This window comes from Cuculus canorus, chromosome 4 (assembly GCF_017976375.1).
Source record: "Cuculus canorus isolate bCucCan1 chromosome 4, bCucCan1.pri, whole genome shotgun sequence".
Lineage (NCBI taxonomy): Eukaryota > Metazoa > Chordata > Aves > Cuculiformes > Cuculidae > Cuculus > Cuculus canorus.
The window spans coordinates 86,151-102,607 of record NC_071404.1 but is presented as its reverse complement, the minus strand read 5'-3'; the positions used below and the strand labels follow the sequence as shown (position 1 = coordinate 102,607).

At 48.5% G+C, this 16,457-nt stretch overlaps 1 protein-coding gene across 5 annotated transcripts in view; it reads right to left on the bottom strand.

Moving 5' to 3' along the window:
• The window catches only part of M1AP (meiosis 1 associated protein), a 39,741-nt gene that overhangs the window by 8,023 nt on the left and 15,261 nt on the right, over window positions 1-16,457 (bottom strand). Inside the window, exons 4-11 of one of the 5 annotated variants that reach the window (XM_054066159.1) lie at window positions 16,118-16,300; window positions 11,600-11,777; window positions 5,874-6,047; window positions 5,202-5,352; window positions 3,514-3,655; window positions 2,762-2,968; window positions 1,733-1,888; window positions 52-338 (exon numbers count right to left, since the gene is read on the bottom strand). In XM_054066159.1, coding sequence (XP_053922134.1) covers window positions 186-338; window positions 1,733-1,888; window positions 2,762-2,968; window positions 3,514-3,655; window positions 5,202-5,352; window positions 5,874-6,047; window positions 11,600-11,777; window positions 16,118-16,300 — 1,344 coding nt within the window. In that variant the 3' untranslated portion in view covers window positions 52-185. Of the gene's footprint in view, window positions 1-51; window positions 339-447; window positions 1,473-1,732; window positions 1,889-2,761; window positions 2,969-3,513; window positions 3,656-5,201; window positions 5,353-5,873; window positions 6,048-11,599; window positions 11,778-16,117; window positions 16,301-16,457 lie in introns of those variants that run through there. The other 4 variants (XM_054066162.1, XM_054066160.1, XM_054066161.1 and 1 more) reach the window with 4 other exon arrangements.

Below are 16,457 nucleotides of genomic sequence, written 5' to 3'. Positions count from 1 at the left end.
GACTGTGGGTGGCCTTGCACCCCCCAACAAACCCATATCCCTGTGCCTGAGGGCTGCCTGCCTCATCCTCAAGGTACCGCCCTTGACATCCTACCACAAGCAGCTGCCTGAGAGGCAGCCTCACGCTAGGCATGGAATGCTGCCATGGGGAGAGCAGGCCTGTGCCGCAGCTGGCCATGTGTCTGTTACCCAGCTAAAAGAGGTGGTGCTGCTGGCTCTGCTCCCCTGATGTCCTCCCAGGAGTGTGGTGGTTTGCATCCTGCCCTTGTCCAGCTGTAGCTGCTTCTCAGGAAGCACAGGTCAGGGCTGGGATTGCTGCCTGCAGCACACAGGGTTAACTGCAGGTGGTAAGAGAATGTTATAGTGGAGAACTTTATTTTGAAACCACTTGTCAGAACAAATTAAGTAGAACAGAACCCCCTGCTGGTGCTTGGCATCCCAGCAGCGCAGTGGGAGCAGCCCACCCTCGCTCAGACGAGCTGCCCTCCACACCTGCCCTGGCAAGGGCAGCTGCGCTGTCTGCACTGGAGAACAGGCTGGCATCTGCAAAGGCACAGGGCAGCAGCTCTCCAGAATGCTCCAGGTCAACTCTCCCCACCTCCTGAATCCTGCCAAAAAGTACAGCCCCACAGGCACGGACGGACCATGGGGAGTAGTGCATCCATGCAGCAGCTGGCTGGGAGAGAGGTGCTGTGCTGCAGCTCCGGCTGCACTGCGCTGTGCCTGTGTCAGAGCCAGATGGGAGTTAGAGCTGGCTCGGCACTTGCTACAACACCCTCATGAATGGGGCAGTTGGTCAGGGAGACTGGTTATGGAAGCAAGCAATTCAGCATCACTGTGGGTAGTGAGTGCTGCTTGCAGGAGCATTCAGGGCTTTAAGATTAAATGCAAAAGCCCTGTTTTATGCCCTATTCACTCTGCTGAAGCTGCTCCTGTGGGATCAAGACAGCTTGATGTTACTGCCTGCTTTATTTATCTGTCTGATTTCCTCACGGCTCTGCTTGCAGCTTTTCTGCACCCGCTGACAGCAATCTGTGGTTTGCGGCCTATGCTAGCCCCATCTCAGAAACCAACGTTTGACAAGAACAGGAAACACTGGGCGCTGTGAGGGACAGCGGGATCTCTGGACAGAAGGCCCCGGAGATGCAGGATTCCCGTTGGCTGCCTTGGTGAGTAACCAAACCATAAAACAACAAGGAGGAACAAATGACGGGAAGTGCCTGTCTGCCCAACCTAGTAGTGTCTTGCCTGACCACTTCCGGGACGGTGGCAGCTGAGCAGGAGGCCGAGCTGTGCCTGCATGTGAGCAGGCTCAAGCAGCGCCCTGGGGTTCAGTGCAGGAACTCATCATCCTCTTTGGGGAGCGGAGAGGGCTCGCAGGAGCCTCTCCTTGCCACTGCTGATCTGAACGCTGGGGCAGGAGAAGGGGCCATCAGAAGCGGTGCAACCGCGGCTCTGGCTCTGCTCTGCTGCTGCAAAACAGGCACAACGTGAGTGCACCTTGTGGGGTGCTGGCTCACCCACTGCACACTGTCCGATGGTGTCTGCATGTGCCAGCATCCCCCTCTTCAACCGCATGAGATTACGCTACGCCCATCCCTCTGCGCTGCCAGCTGCACATGGATGTCACCTCTGCCACACGCTGCCTTCTGTGTCCTGCTGGGGTACCAGGGAACTGCCCCGACCATTCTGCAGGACGCAGACCCCAGCCAATAGCCAGCAAGTCACATACCTGCTTGGGCTGGTGCCGCTCCTGCCGCAGGTCCCGGGGCTGGGCTGGCTGCCTGTGCAGGGGTTTGTACAACATGCTCTTAAGGTATTTGTAGAGGTTGCTTTTTAGGTGCAAAGGGTTATAAGTAACTTCCACTTCCAAGCTGTTCAGGGCACTCTGCTCAGACAGAAGAAAGAACACAGTGGGTATGAGATGTGACAGGTAGAGGCTGTGGGGTTTGCTTGGGGTTTTTGTTTTAGCGTTGAGGGCATTGTTTCAGGGATGAGTGTTACAGACACTCCATGCCACCTTGCAGTGATGGGAGAAGGGATCTTTGGCTGTGGTGCTACCCATAAGGACCACTCTTCTCTGAGCATAGAACAAGACACACCCTCAACCAGGTCTCAATGGATTTAAGCATTCCCTTGCAAGATGCAGTCCTATCCTCCTCCAGGCCCAGAATCAGCCAGCAAACTGGAGCCTGTCTGGGCACTGTCAGCCCAGTGCACTGGGCACTCAGCTCCCTGCTTCATACAGCCTCTTCCCCCTCCCCACAACAGACATGCAACATTGCTCTGAAGGACAGGCACTTGCTGTCCATGAAGAAAGCCCTAGGATATACTGGAGGATATATAGGATATAGGAGGACATATAGGAAGTTTTGGAGTGCTCCTTTGTGTTCCCACTGTCACTAGACATTTTCAGAACTGCTTCCTCCTCCACTCATCTGCTAAGACCTCTAGGGAGGGCTCTGCCCTTCCCAGATCACCTGGAGCAGAGGCAGACAACTCAGGATTAGAACACATGGATGCACAATAGGAAACACAGAAGCTTGAATCCATGGGACAAAACAGAGAGACTATGTGTAGATTCATCCTATGCCTAAAGCACCTCTCTCTGCAGCCTGAGGAGATACATGGTCCCCAGAAATGAGGGAGATGGATGCATCTTCAGCCGCAGATCATGTGCAAAAAAGGCTGACCATTACTCTGATCTCTGCTCATCCAGCTGGGACCCCTCCCACAGACACAGCGCTGTCAGTGACTTTACCTCTATAGGGCCCCGCACTCTCTCGGGATGTTCTGTCAGGAGGGCCGGGAAGGCTGACGGCAGCAAGAGCTCTCTGATGGCAACTGCTTTCACAAGTAGAGTGGCGGAGTTGGAAGGGACAATGACGTAGTAGGAATGCACCATGATGTTCCAGTTTGGACTAGCATTCTGTGGCTCACGTCTGGCCAGAAGCAGCCACTTCCTTTTCTAAATGGGCAAAAGCCAAAACTGGTGTGAACAATAGGCAACAGCCATTTCCCTCAGCACTTCTGCTGTAGCAGCTGCTGAGTTCAGGGGCAGAGACATTCACACACAGAATAAGAAGACTACTCCGCATTACAGGTGAGGATAGTATGGTGTGTGTTTGGTTTTTTTTTTAATTGAACGCAAGACAGTTCTTGAGAAAAAACATCCAGTTTTGCTTTAGGATCTATCAGTAATGGAAACCTCCACATCCCAAGCCCACAAAGATGCATGTCTAACTCCAGACTGGACTTCTGCTCTTTGTGCCTCCAAATGCTGTGTTTCTGATAGGCTGGAGAGTCTTCTCTAAGGTTTGATGTGCTGTAGCACCTTTCCCGTGGATACACTGGTTGGAAAGATTTATAAGCCCAACTCTGGCTCATCAGATGAAGCTGCAGCTTTCGAAACATGTTTCTTCCTGCAGGCTAGACAGATCTTACCAGCTGTGCACCAACTCTTCCTTTCTGTGGCAATCCCTCCCCACGAGGCTGTCATTTCCACACACTCACCAGAAGACTATGGCACAGTGCATGGAAGCTGTGCTGGTTGATCTCCAGTTCATCCCAGTCCAGCTGCCAGCAGGTTGTGGGCTTGATGATGAAGGGCAGCCCATACAGTACAGACTCACAGACCCCTTCAGCCTTCAGAGCCCTGCAAATACACAGCTCGTGTTAGTGAAGCACAGCCAACATGAAACCAGCAAGGAGACTCACAGCTCTGGTGGCTACGGCAGGATTAGCTGCAATACTGCTACAAGCATCTAACATGGGTATTGCTGGGGCCTGACACTATGCAGCCTTGCAGAAAAGGCTAATTGCAGTGAAAAGAGGCTTTCCTGCTGATTCCCAGATTCCCTTGTATCTGGGTTGACAAGAGCATGCCAAGACACAAATCCACTCTCCATACATGTTGTATACAAAGCAGACTGTGAATCTGGCCTCTTGACCTCACCCAGGCAATTCCATCTCTTCCCAAGTGATTTTTACTGGATCGTCATGATCCTTCACTTAAACTGACACGTGTTCTACTCCTGCACAGAGCCAACATCCCACCACAAACATCATGACAGACTTTACAGTGTTTGACTTTGCCTGTTGATCATACACCTTCTGCCTCCTGACAGGGCTACTAAGCAGCTTCAGTGCTTCGGTTATGAGCCGTGTATGCACAGTAACCAAGTGCTCCTCAGCTACTGCTGGGCTGGAATAATTTAAGAACTGTACAGTTCAGAAATTAATATTTTTCCTACAAGCAAAGCTGAGAAAAGACACTAGAGAACATCTCTCCCCTTGTTATGCTCCGTGCCTACCCAGCCCCAGGCTGCTGTCGGGAAAGCAAACATTCTTAGGTAAAGTCACACAGCACTACAAGGCTTTGCTAGCTTTTTCACTAATCAGCTAATTAGCTTAGGCTCTGACATCCAGTTAATTGCTGTAGCCTCATCAGGTAGTGAAAAAACAGTCGAGTTATACATGGAGCAATGGCTACAATCTACAGAACTGCACACTGGAGGGAAACCGTTGCTTGGGTAATATCCACGGTGTTACAGGCATAAAGTGCCAGTGTCACAGTAACAGTATTTTTGACTGTGCTCCTATGCTATGTATCATCGAACCAAAGAGTGGTTTGGGTTGGAAGGAACGTCAAAGCCCACCCAGTTCCACATACCTGCCACGGGCAGGGACACCTCTCACTGGATCCAGTTGCTCCAAGCCCCATCCAACCTGGCCTTGAACACCTCCAGGGATGGGGCAGCCACCACTTCTCTGGGAAACCTGGGCCAGGGCCTCCCCACCCTCCCCATGAAGAATTTCTTCCTAATGGCTAATCTAAATCTTCTCCCTTCCAATTTAAAGCCATTGCCCCCTTGTCCTATCACTCCACGCCCTTGTAAAAAGTCTTTCCACAGCTTTTCTGTAACCCCTTTCAGTACTGGAAGCTGCTCTAAGGTCTCCCCGGAGCCTTCTCTTCTCCAGGCTGAACAACTTCAGCTCTCTCCGCCTGTAAAGCCTGTGTGGGATGTGCTGTTCTGTAACACTCACGGCTACAGGGCCTGAGGTTATCTTGTACCAGAATTTTGCTCAATAGCACCTGGGGCCCCACAGTGCTTTACGGTGATGTTACCAGTTCCTATGTGGAGTTGCACAGAACAAACAGCCTTCCAGTTACCAAGCACAAAGGGCATAACAGCACTTACTTCACAACCCAGAGCTTACACAGCACTGTAGCTGGCCAGGCTGCCATCTGGCAGGGTGAGTTCAGATCCGCTGCTTTCACAGTGCCATCAACCGTCCCAGAGAGGAGAGCTGGGTCCAGCAGTCTCTCCTGCAAATCGCACTTGAGGCACACTAGAAGGACATGGTTTAGATTGCCGGAAATGGCAATGTTTAGCACCTGACATGCTCAAAGTACATACAAGCAATAAATTGATGTTTTACAAACATTACAAACAGTGATGTTTTCCAGCAACAGCAATGATTAAGAGAAGATTAATGCTAAAGCCTGTGACACAAGGCAATGATCTACCCCCATTTCACACGCGAGGGGAAATACCACATGCTTGCCATGCTGATGAAACCGTGATTGCTTGGTAACGCTGATGAAACCATGTACTCTTAAAGGCACATTTTTACTGCAAAAGGAAATGAACTATAGCATCAGCAGCCACAGAACATGGCAGCAGCCTACAAGTATTCTAAGTAAATATCAGCCTTGAGATAACAGAGACTCCAGACAGCTTTCAAAGTCACCTAGAGACCCTACTTGAGTCTCTAAATGTGAGGGAACAAGCCCACAGGACAGGCCTGGGTAATCTTCAAGGCTGTGGTATTTAGGAACTCCCTGCCGAGGGAGAGAGAAAACAAAATACTTAGGGTGGTCTTGGGCGCAGAGGCATGGCCAAAGCTTCCTGATGGCAGGAGGAGGTGGAGGTGTTCTCTCTCTGTGCCATAGTCATGCAGCCATGATTTAAATACCATCTCCAAGCTGATGACATTGTCCTCTACAGTTTGCACGTCGATGTCCATTCCCAGGACTGCAATGTCTGCAGCGAAAAAGGTGAAAAAGCACAAATATTTAGAGCCTTTTTTTGCCATTCTTTGGCATCCCTACTCCACTACATCTCCTTAGCCTCTCGAGCGAGACAGCACATATTTTACTGTCACAGAGTACTGGACTACAAATTGCCTCTTCCAAAGGCAGGAAGATGTGGAGATGCAAAATCTGCATCCTGAGAAACTACCTTATTTTTCAGCTCACTTAGAAAATTTCCTCTCTTAATTTACCATAGCGAGGGGGGAGCAACATGGAGTTAACGACATCCCCTCTCATAGGCTCTTTTCCAGGTTAATGCAGCTAGATAAGACTCCAATAATTTGAAGCTCTACAGTTGGCAAGTCTTAGAATAGCTCTGAACGTGCTGAGAACAGGCTGTTATGGGTGAGAGCTGCTTGCTGTTCTCTTCACAAGAGCAGCCTCCTTGGCAGAGTGTATTTCTAGACAAAGACCCTGTGACGAGCAACAAGGATTGCTCTTTCAAACCTCTTTTAGTCTCTGTGGAGACTAAACCTATGCAGACTAAACCTGCAGTGTTCTTTAATGGTGAAACATCAGTGCTTGCCAGGCTGCAGGCTGGAGCAGAGACCATGGTATTATGTAAATCTCGTAAAAAGCTGATGTATATGGCACTGATGGTGGGAATAGTAGGGGGGAGTCATTGACAGGATGCAGGACTGGCCTCTAATTGGCAGCAGGAAAATTATTATTGTAAATGCTTTCTGGCCCCCACCCTGTTACAAACACTTAAAGCACCTGAGCATTGCCAGACCATCTGCTAATGAAGGTCAGTACTGGTGTGTGATGCAGATACTGGCCCTGGCTGTTTCTAGATTGGGGAAACAAAAAACAGGCGCTGCAGATAAAGCACTAATACATTTTTTATGAACATAATCCATCTTCTGCAAGTCCCAGGGAACCTTCTTCTATACACACTCTGCAGATCTACTGACCAGTAACTGGCTCTGCTCATCTGCTCTCCAGGACCCATCACACAGTGGGTGTCAGCGTCCCAACCTGTTCTTCCTAAGAGTGGACAGCAATGAAGGCAGTGAATTTCATTTAACAATTGCCATGTGTTGTGCTACCTTCAGTGTGAGTGGGTTTGTATCTATTGCAGAAGAGAAAATAACAGATAGGAAATGATTTACTGAAGAAAGGACTGAAAGATTTACCAGTCCCAAAACACTGTGTCTCACCACACAGATAATTCCCCTTATCGCCTGTGTATGCAGTGTTTGTCAAAGCAAATTACATGCATGCTTTGTCTTCTGTATCACAGAATCATAGAATCACTAGGTTGGAAAAGACCTTTGAGATCATCGAGTCCAAGCCTTCTTGTCTAGTACCAAACCATCCTTGAGCACATCATCTACCCATCTTCTAAATGCTTCTAGAGATGGTTACTCCACCACCGCCCTGGGTAGCTTCTGCCAGTGCCTGAGAACCCTTTCCATAATGAAATTTTTTCTGATGTCTAATCTGAAACTGCCCTGGTGCAACTTGTGGCCATTTCCTCTTCTCCTATTGCCTGTCACTTGGGAGAAGAGACCAGCACCCACTTCACTACAACCTCCTATCAGGGAGCTGTAGACAGTGGTGAGGTCTCCCCTCAGCCTCCTTTTTCTCCAGGATAAACAGCCCCAGTTCCTTCAGCCGCCTCTCATAACACTTGTGCTCCCACCCCTTCCCCAGCTCCATTCTCTTCTGTGGACACACTCCAGCCCCTCAAGGTCCTTCTTGTAGTGAGGGGCCCAAAACTGAATACAGGATTCGAAGTGCGGCCTCACCAATGCTGAGTACAGGGGCACAATCACTGCTCTGCTCCTGCAGCTGCCACCTCCAGCCTGCGCACTGCACGTCCCCCTGGGCAAGTCTCTGTCTCAAATATGACACAGAGCAGAATATTAACACGACAGGTGGATAAGACTGGCTGGATGGTCGTATTCAGAGAGTAGTGGTCAATGGCTCAAAGTCCAGTCGGAGATCTGTGACAAGTGGTGTCCCTCAGGGGTCCATACTGGGAGTGGTGCTGGTCAATATCTTTATCAATGATATTGACAGCGAGATTGAGTGCACCCTCAGTGAGTTTTCGGATGACGCCAAGCTGAGTGGTGTAGTTGCCACACCGGAAGGATGGGATGTCTTCCAGAGGGATCTGGACAAACTGGAGAAGTGGGCCTGTGAAAACCTCATGAGGTTCAACAAGGCCAAGCGTAAGGTCCTACACCTGGGTCGGGGCAATCCTCATTTTCAGTACACAACGGGTGATGACGTGATTGAGAGCAGCCCTGCAGAGAAGGACTTGGGGTGCTGGTCAATGAGAAGCTCGACATGAGCTGACAGTGTGCGCTCACAGCCCAGAAGGCCAACCGTATTCTGGGCTGCATCAAAAGAAGCGTGGCCAGCAGGTCAAGGGAAGTGATTCTGCCCCTCTATTCCTCTCTTGTAAGACCTCCTCTGGAATACTGTGTCCAGTTCTGGAATCCTCAACGTAAGAAGGATATGGAGCTGTTGGAACGGGTCCAGAGGAGGGCTACAAAGATGATTGGAGGGCTGGAGCACCTTCCCTATGAGGACAGGCTGAGAGAGTTGGGCCTGTTCAGCCTGGAGAAGAGAAGGCTTCGAGGAGATCTTATAGCGACTTTCCAGTACCTGAAGGGGGCCTACAGGAAAGCTGGAGAGGGGCTGTTCGTAAAGGCTTGTGGGGATAGGACCAGGGGGAATGGGTATAAACTTGAAAGAGCAGATTTAGGCTAGACATTAGGAAGAATTTCTTCACCATCAGAATGGTGAGACACTGGAACAGGTTGCCCAGGGAGGTTGTGGATGCCCCATCCCTGGAGGTGTTCAAGGCCAGGTTGGATGGGCCTTGGGCAGCCTGATCCAGTGGGACATCCCTGCCCATGGCAGGGGGGTTGGAACTAGATGATCTTTAAGGTCCCTTCCAAACCGCACTATACTATGATACTATGATACTATTTTTCTCTTACATAAATGGAAACTTCCAGCCTTGACCAGAGATTTAACAAACCCTGTTTAAAAAGGCTGTTTCTATGTATCTGGTATTTGCCGAAGACGACTGCTGCACAGAGACAGTGAGCGCTGCACAAATGTGCCCCAAACTCTGCTTTTAAACCATGTTAATTAATTATAATTTGTCTTATGCCCTTAAATTTCATTTCCAGAATTCCTTAGAGCATTGAGGCAGAAGGAGGGAGAAAAATGAAGTGACACCTGGCTCACTTTCTCCTTTCCTAGGGTAGTGTCAGCTCAGACTAATTTCCTGACATCAAAGTTTTGACGGAGGAATGGAATGGAGGAGAGGGATTTAGGGCTGTTTCTTTCAATAACAATGCTTATACAGTACACAAAATTACAATTTTAGTTGTTCTTGGACATTTTAGCAACTTCTTTCTTTCCAGTGTGTCCTGAATACCATGACATAATGGTTAATCAAGCCTCAAAGCTTACAGACATCCTTCTACCTAAAAAAAGACAACAATAACCAAACTTGCATTTATTTCAGTGATCTTCCAAACACAGAAGAAGATCACAGAAGACCTAAACATAATCATGATTTATAAACATAGTTCCCAGCTCCTTAATTCTTACCTTAATTGTTTTCCCATGCTATGGCTTTTACATATAGGTGCAGATGTCCAATAATCTCAGTTTTGTTATCAAAGTCTCAAAACAACTGTGTTTTGAGCAGAAAGAGAAGGTGCTCCCTTTCTCTGGTTGAGCAGTTTTACCTGCAGACATCAGCACACTCCCTGAGGCCTCTTGATTTCAAGCAGGCAGAGCCTGGAATAATCACCTACGTCTCATTGACAGAGGCTGCCCCTTCAGGGCAGGACGCTTTTCACGGGCACTAAGAGCTTGACTGTACAACTCAGGGTGTGATCTGGTCTGCCACCAGATTAGTGGGATGCAGAGGCTGCAGGGGGAGCGGTCATCCTCTGAGTAAGACAAACGAGAGAGCGTGTGCTGTAGATGGGGGAAATCCAGCATAAACTCCTGCTACTGAGCAGTCATTTCGTCAGTCTGGGGAAAGGCTGAAATAACTGAGTAGCTTCGAAAGTTAAAAGAAACAAAATACAGAAATGAAAGCTGCACTTACAGCAGCATTGCAATGCACAGGCTTCCATCACTGACCCACTGTGGTACTGGAGCTTAGATGACCATCTGGCTGGTGCATTTAGAGTCTGCCTAACACCTTTTGCTTTGAAACAAAAAGATTCAAACCAGGAGCTAACGGTAATTTCTGTCTCTGAATTTATCATTACTATAGCTTCAATTCTGACTGCAGGAAACTGTCAGATTGAGGGAAGAGGTTTTCAGAGACAGGGACAGGAAAATTAACATCCTGGATCTGGGGTATACTCACTCTTTCACTAGTGAAGCATGTGGCCGGGTATGCGAGGGATGGGGCAAAAGGGAATCTGTGATTCACCTAAACATTCCCAACACCTATTCTGCTAATAAAAGAAGAACAGCTACAGAGAGGTAAGGCAACAACATTTAACGTTGTCTGTCACTCAGGAAAAACAGGATTGCCATTGCTAGTAACAGGTCCTACACTAACTTTGCAAGGCATCAGGACTCAGGTTTTTAAGCTTGTTATTAGTTTGGTGTGAGAACTTGCAGTGTGAACCAGAGCTTGGTACCAGATGTGTCTGATTGATGGTCAGTTTAAGTGAGCAGTAAAGGCCTTTGAGATGGAGACCTGGATTGGAAAACAGAGGCTGCAAGGCTACCAAGAACTCATTAACGTGCAGTTACTGGCTACTGAAGAAGTACAACCTTAACTGCTCAAGAAAAACAACCCCAAGCATAAAGAAAAGCAGCAGCAGCTAAGCAAGAACAGTATTGGTGACACAAAACACCTGATCAACAGGGTAGGGACCTGATTTGGTCTGGGAAAGCAACTCTTCCTAGTGTTACTCTTCCCAGCACTGTGCCATACATAGTCTGTCTGAAGGGACTAAAGGTGAAAAACTGTCTAGAAGCCAGACATCTTGTAAAAGGGTGAGATCTCGAGTTGGTTAGGAGGTTATCTCTGTGAGATTGGTGAAACTGTAAATGGTCTGCCTGCTTCTCCTTACCTCCCTTCTGCCTGCCTCTCTCTCCTGCCCCTGTCTGCCTCATGGACTCTGGGTGCCACTGCTGGCACCAATGACTTTTGCCCAGGGTGGTGTTCAGCAGTTTCAGTATGTGTGACCGAGTGCATCACCCCTTAAACTCTGCATTTTTCTCTTTAATCCTTCAATAAAGCTGTTCTGCACATGAAGTCAATGTTACTGATCAAGTAATGCTGAGAGATGCATATAGTCTGTGTGCTAACTTGGCCCAACCAGGATAAAGTGTCCTGTGATACAAACTCTTTGCTGCTCCTCCAGGCACAGGAGTTCCCACTTATGTGAGAGGCACTAAATGGCACAAAGGAAAGTGGCATCTATCAGACCAAAGCAGGAACAAGCCGGCATCCTGTTGTCCGAGGCATGACTTCCTCGTGTACCCTGCCTGTTTCACACTCACCACTGCTGCTGGGCTCCTCTGCTGGCACACATTGCTCCGTGTCCTCAGGGTCCAGAAAATCTCTCTTCAAAACTTCAATTATTTGTATTCTTCGCAGGCTCACAACGTCTATGTCTTTTAATGTCTCTTCCAGCTGCTTCACCATCTCCCTGCTGGACCGACCGGTCAAAACTGTGATCTGAAACACAAACCAGAGTGTGAGAGCTGCCTCTCCCCTAATCCTCTCCCGATGGGCAGTGATGTCCGGTCTGCTGAACAGCACAGGTCCCACCATGGAGAGTGAAGAGAAATCCTGCTAACATTTCTCATCTTTTCAACAGCAGATTTAAAAGCATTTCTTTGAGTGCTGCCTTTTGTTTAAGCCAGTACGACATGGGTGGAGAAGTTCAGTGCAAGAGCACAAACAGGGTTTGTGCCACTGTGGGAAGAAGATGAAACAATCTACAACTGTCCAACAGTCTGTGCTTGGCACTTGCTGTCGGTGAGTCTGTGTGCACAGGAGGGACCATGCCGGAACCTTTCTGAGGGACAGCACTGCTTCACACTGAGGTGTGGCAGCCTTGCTGATGTTGGATCAAGCCTGATTTCCCTAACTAACTAAGTATCTCTGCCACTGAATTTATCCCTAGCGTTTGCCTCTGAGCTACTGGGAGTGAAGAGATTATTATGGGCTCCTTTTAGGAACTAATGAAAGGAGCTAATGGGCTGTTCTTCATCTGGGGGCAGTAGAACTGTCTAGGTGTAATTATCTTTTGAGAAGCTATAGACAGAGAATTTACTATGCTGACACACTTTTATTTCACCAAAACCATGGCTGCATTACACCCCTAGCCTATCAATCACCTCCTATTTCCCCTCTCACGACCTGAGTCACACCAGCATTTCAGAGACCAGGAGAAACATCGCATCACATAAAAACCCCAAGGCAGCTGCTGTAACTTTATATGACTGCACTTTCTAGACACCATCCCTTAATTCCATTATACTTCCTCATCTGACAAAAAATGCACTGCTGGTGACTTGAAAAGTGCTTTTCATCCCATTACAGACCAGCCATGCTTCCTGCCCTGCAGCTGCTGCTGAGACTTCGCTTTGCTGATGTTGGTGGGTCTCCCCTCTGAAGTCAGCATCTCAAAAGAGCAAGTGTTTTCAACACTTTGAAGAGACACTTGAGTTTTAGATGACTGCAAGTCGTAATAACGTTTGCCTCCTATGCTTAGCAGTCAGATAGGAATATTCCTGCCTCTCTGTGGTTTAACTGTTAGGGAAATGCACATTTGCCTAAAGATGACATCTGATTTGCACAAGCAAATTGCCAGTGGTGCTTGCGTGCTATAAATATCAGCCACCATGGTCTCACGCTAAAGAAACCGTACTTCTAATATAACCGTAATGCCTCTGTAAATGCTTGCCTTTCTGCTAGCTTGCATGTATGCATACTTCATCAACAGCTTCTGACGTACTGTGTTCCTTCATCCTTCTGCTGTTCATAGTCCTGTTATTCCTGCCTCTTCCCGCTGCGCCACAGCAGTTGTGTGCCCAGCTGCCTGCAGCACTGCCCACCACCACTGCCCTCCAGGCTTTGCCCACATGCGGTGGCAGAGGGATGGTGCTGCATGCAGCACAGCAGCCATGCATTCCCACAACACAGCTCCAGAGTGCTCTTCCACATGGATGGAAGCACGTGGAAAGCGTTTTGGTTTAACTTGTGTTGCCTTAGAAGTGTAGCAAAAGCAACAAAGAGCATTTCTTTTAGAAGAGAATGCTTCACAAACTGGAGCAGTAACTTGCCCTGCTGAGATGTGATGGGACCAGCCCCTTGCTGGCTGCCTTTCTCCTCCCGCCCAGCTGTGCTCACTCCCTCTGCTAAGCATCTTTCCCCTGCTGCAGGATTTCACGGATTGTGACATTACTTGTTCCCAATTATTTACTCCTCAGTTGTTCACTGGCTGTAATCACATGCTTGTAATTAGCTGTTCCAGACGGCACCATGGGTCGCTGTCTCTCAGTGCCAGGTCACTGAGATATCAGTTTGGCCACTGGGTATTGATGCACCACAATGACACACAAAGCATTACATTTTGATTAATTATAAACACTCCAGATAAGCCTTATGTTAAATCTTAACTGCAAAATACCAGAATCAACCAATTTATGAGGGCACTTAACCAAGACAAGAACCTCTCAAAACAGAAGGAAGAAATTGTATTGGCAGCAGCTGACACCAAAACCCAGATGGAACAAGAGAGTTCCAAGAACTCAATAGCGGGGCTTATTTTCTCTTGTCCATGCCTCTTAGTTCAACGCAGAAATACTTCTAATATATTTTCTGCCACTTAATCATAGCGTTGTAAAGTGCGAGGAGTGGGGATAAAGTACCAGTGCATCAGAATGAAGATGAAGTACAATCCTCGTGCATCAGCATTATGGCAGGCACAGCTCTCCCCTAATCTCTGGGGTGTAAGCAACGGAACTGCATTGTTCTTTCTGTGTCTGCCATGAAGGCGTCAGAGATTTCCCTTTTTCCATTCACGCAGTAGAGGGAAGCATGCCAAGACCAGACACAGTGCTTCCTGAGTTTCTGGGCTGTCTGTCACACAGAGCTTACAATGGCCTTTTTAGATTTCCCAGTTATTCCATGCCACCGCTGCCAACAATGCATCACAAGGAGCCCTGTTACATGTCTTAGGTGGGTACACAATGTTTTAAGCAGCTGGAGTCTCCTCTGCAGCATGAGAATCTGGTTCTGAGACTGGTACAAGAAAGCATGGGTGATGGCAGGCGCTAGACCCCTCGAGTACTGGATGCAGTTTTGGGTGCCACAGTATAAAGGATCTAAAGCTGCTGAAGAGAGTCCAAAGGCGGCCACAGAGTCGATGAAGGGTTTAGAGGGGAAGTGTGTGAGGAGCAACCAAAGTCACTGGATCTGTTCAGCCTGGAGGGGCCTGAAGGGGGACCTCATCGCAGGCTGCAGCTTCCTCACACGGAGAGGAGGAGGCACTGAGGTCTTCTCTCTGCCCAAAGGAATGGCAGGAAGATGCCAGGGGAAGGTTAGGTTGGATGTTAGGAGAAGGTTCTTCACCCAGAGGGTGATGGAGCACTGGAACAGCTCCCAGGGAAGCAGTCACGGTGCTGAGCCTGACAATATTCCAGAAGCATTTGAACAACACTCTCAGACACACGGTGTGGATGTTGGGGTGTCCTATGGGACGGGAATTGGACTCTTTGGTCCCTGTAGGTCCCTTCCAGCTCAGGACTTTCTATGACTCTATGATTGTATGATTTGCGGAGCAGGAGCCCCGTAGAACTCCTGAGCTGCCACTGAGAAAGTTATAGACAAACAGTCCTGTTACTCCAAATACTAACCACATTTCCTTTTTACTCTGAAATCTGACTTGAAAAGAGCTGTGCCAATACAGACCCTTCCTGTCAAGTGCTACCAGCTACCCCCAGGATGAAATTTTGCCTGCATGAGCTCACTTTCAATGGATTGTGGACACGCTTTCAGCGCAGCAAGGTCCTCTGTACAAACATCCTATCACATCCATGAAAGTGCAGAGACTAAAACCACAGGCTGAAAGGAAAATCAAGTCCTTAAGAATGGTGAATGTGTTTGACAGTTCTTCTATCAAAGTAATATAAATAATGCTGGAAAAATATCTAATCTTAGATGTCTGGAAATTAAATTCATTTTTCTATACTGTAAAGTAAGTCAATATGCATGACTTCCATAAGCAATCGGAAATTAGTCATAGAACCATAGAATTGTTTGGTTGGAAAGGACCTTGGAGACCATCGAGTCCAACCCTTCCTGTCCACTATCCTTGAGCACCTCATCTGCTCATTTGTTAAACACTTCCAGGGATGCACTCTCAATCACCTCCCTGGGCAGCCTTTGCCTGTGCCCGAGAATCCTCTCCATGAAGAAAGTTTTCTGATGTCTAATCGGAACCTGCCCTGGTGCAACCTGAGGCCATTTCCTCTTGTCTTATTGCCTGTCACTTGGGAGAAGAGACCAGCACCCACCTCACTACAACCTCCTTTCAGAAAGCTGTAGACAGCAATGAGGTCTCCTCTCAGCCTCCTTTTCTCCAGGCTAAATGACTCTAGTTCCCTCAGCTGCTTCTCAAAACACTTGTGCTCCAGCCTCTTCCCCAGAACTGCTCCCTTTCTCCAGACATGCTCCCGCCCCTCAATGTCCCTCTTGTAGTGAGCGGCCCAAAACCAAATACAGGATTCAAGGTGCAGCCTCACCAATGCCGAGTGCAGGGGCACAATCACTTCCCTGGTCCTGTTGGCCACACTGAAGCTGATCCCAGCCATGATGCTGTTGGCCAGCTTGGCCACTGCTGGCTCATGTTCACTGCTGCTGCAAAGGTTTTCCTGGAGTGCTTATTTCCTTAATTACTGTCTCCCTCCCACAGACCTTTTTTTGTACCACAGGGACTATCATCTTCATGCGCTAACAAGTGGAAAGTCTGGTGGGTGTCTTCCACTCCCTTCCCAACCTTTTCTTACCTCAACAGAACCGTTTGCTGAGCCTCCTGCTGCTGTGTGCCTGCTGTACTGCTTGAACTGTTGCAGCCCATCCTGCGCAGCTTGTACCACTCCACTTCCCCCATGCAGGAAAGAGCCTTCTCGCGGCAGCGAACGCAGCTCTGAAATGCAGGCTTGGATTCTTGCAAAGTTTTCTCTCACTTGCTGGAAAAGAGTGCTCAATGACATTGAAAGACTGGAAAGGTCAAACTGATAACATCAAATATTTTTCCATAACAGGCAAGGATGCTGTTGAATTCACAGCACTGCAGTAAGGCTGGGGGCAGGATCCAAGCCAGAACGCAGTGAACAGTGACACCAG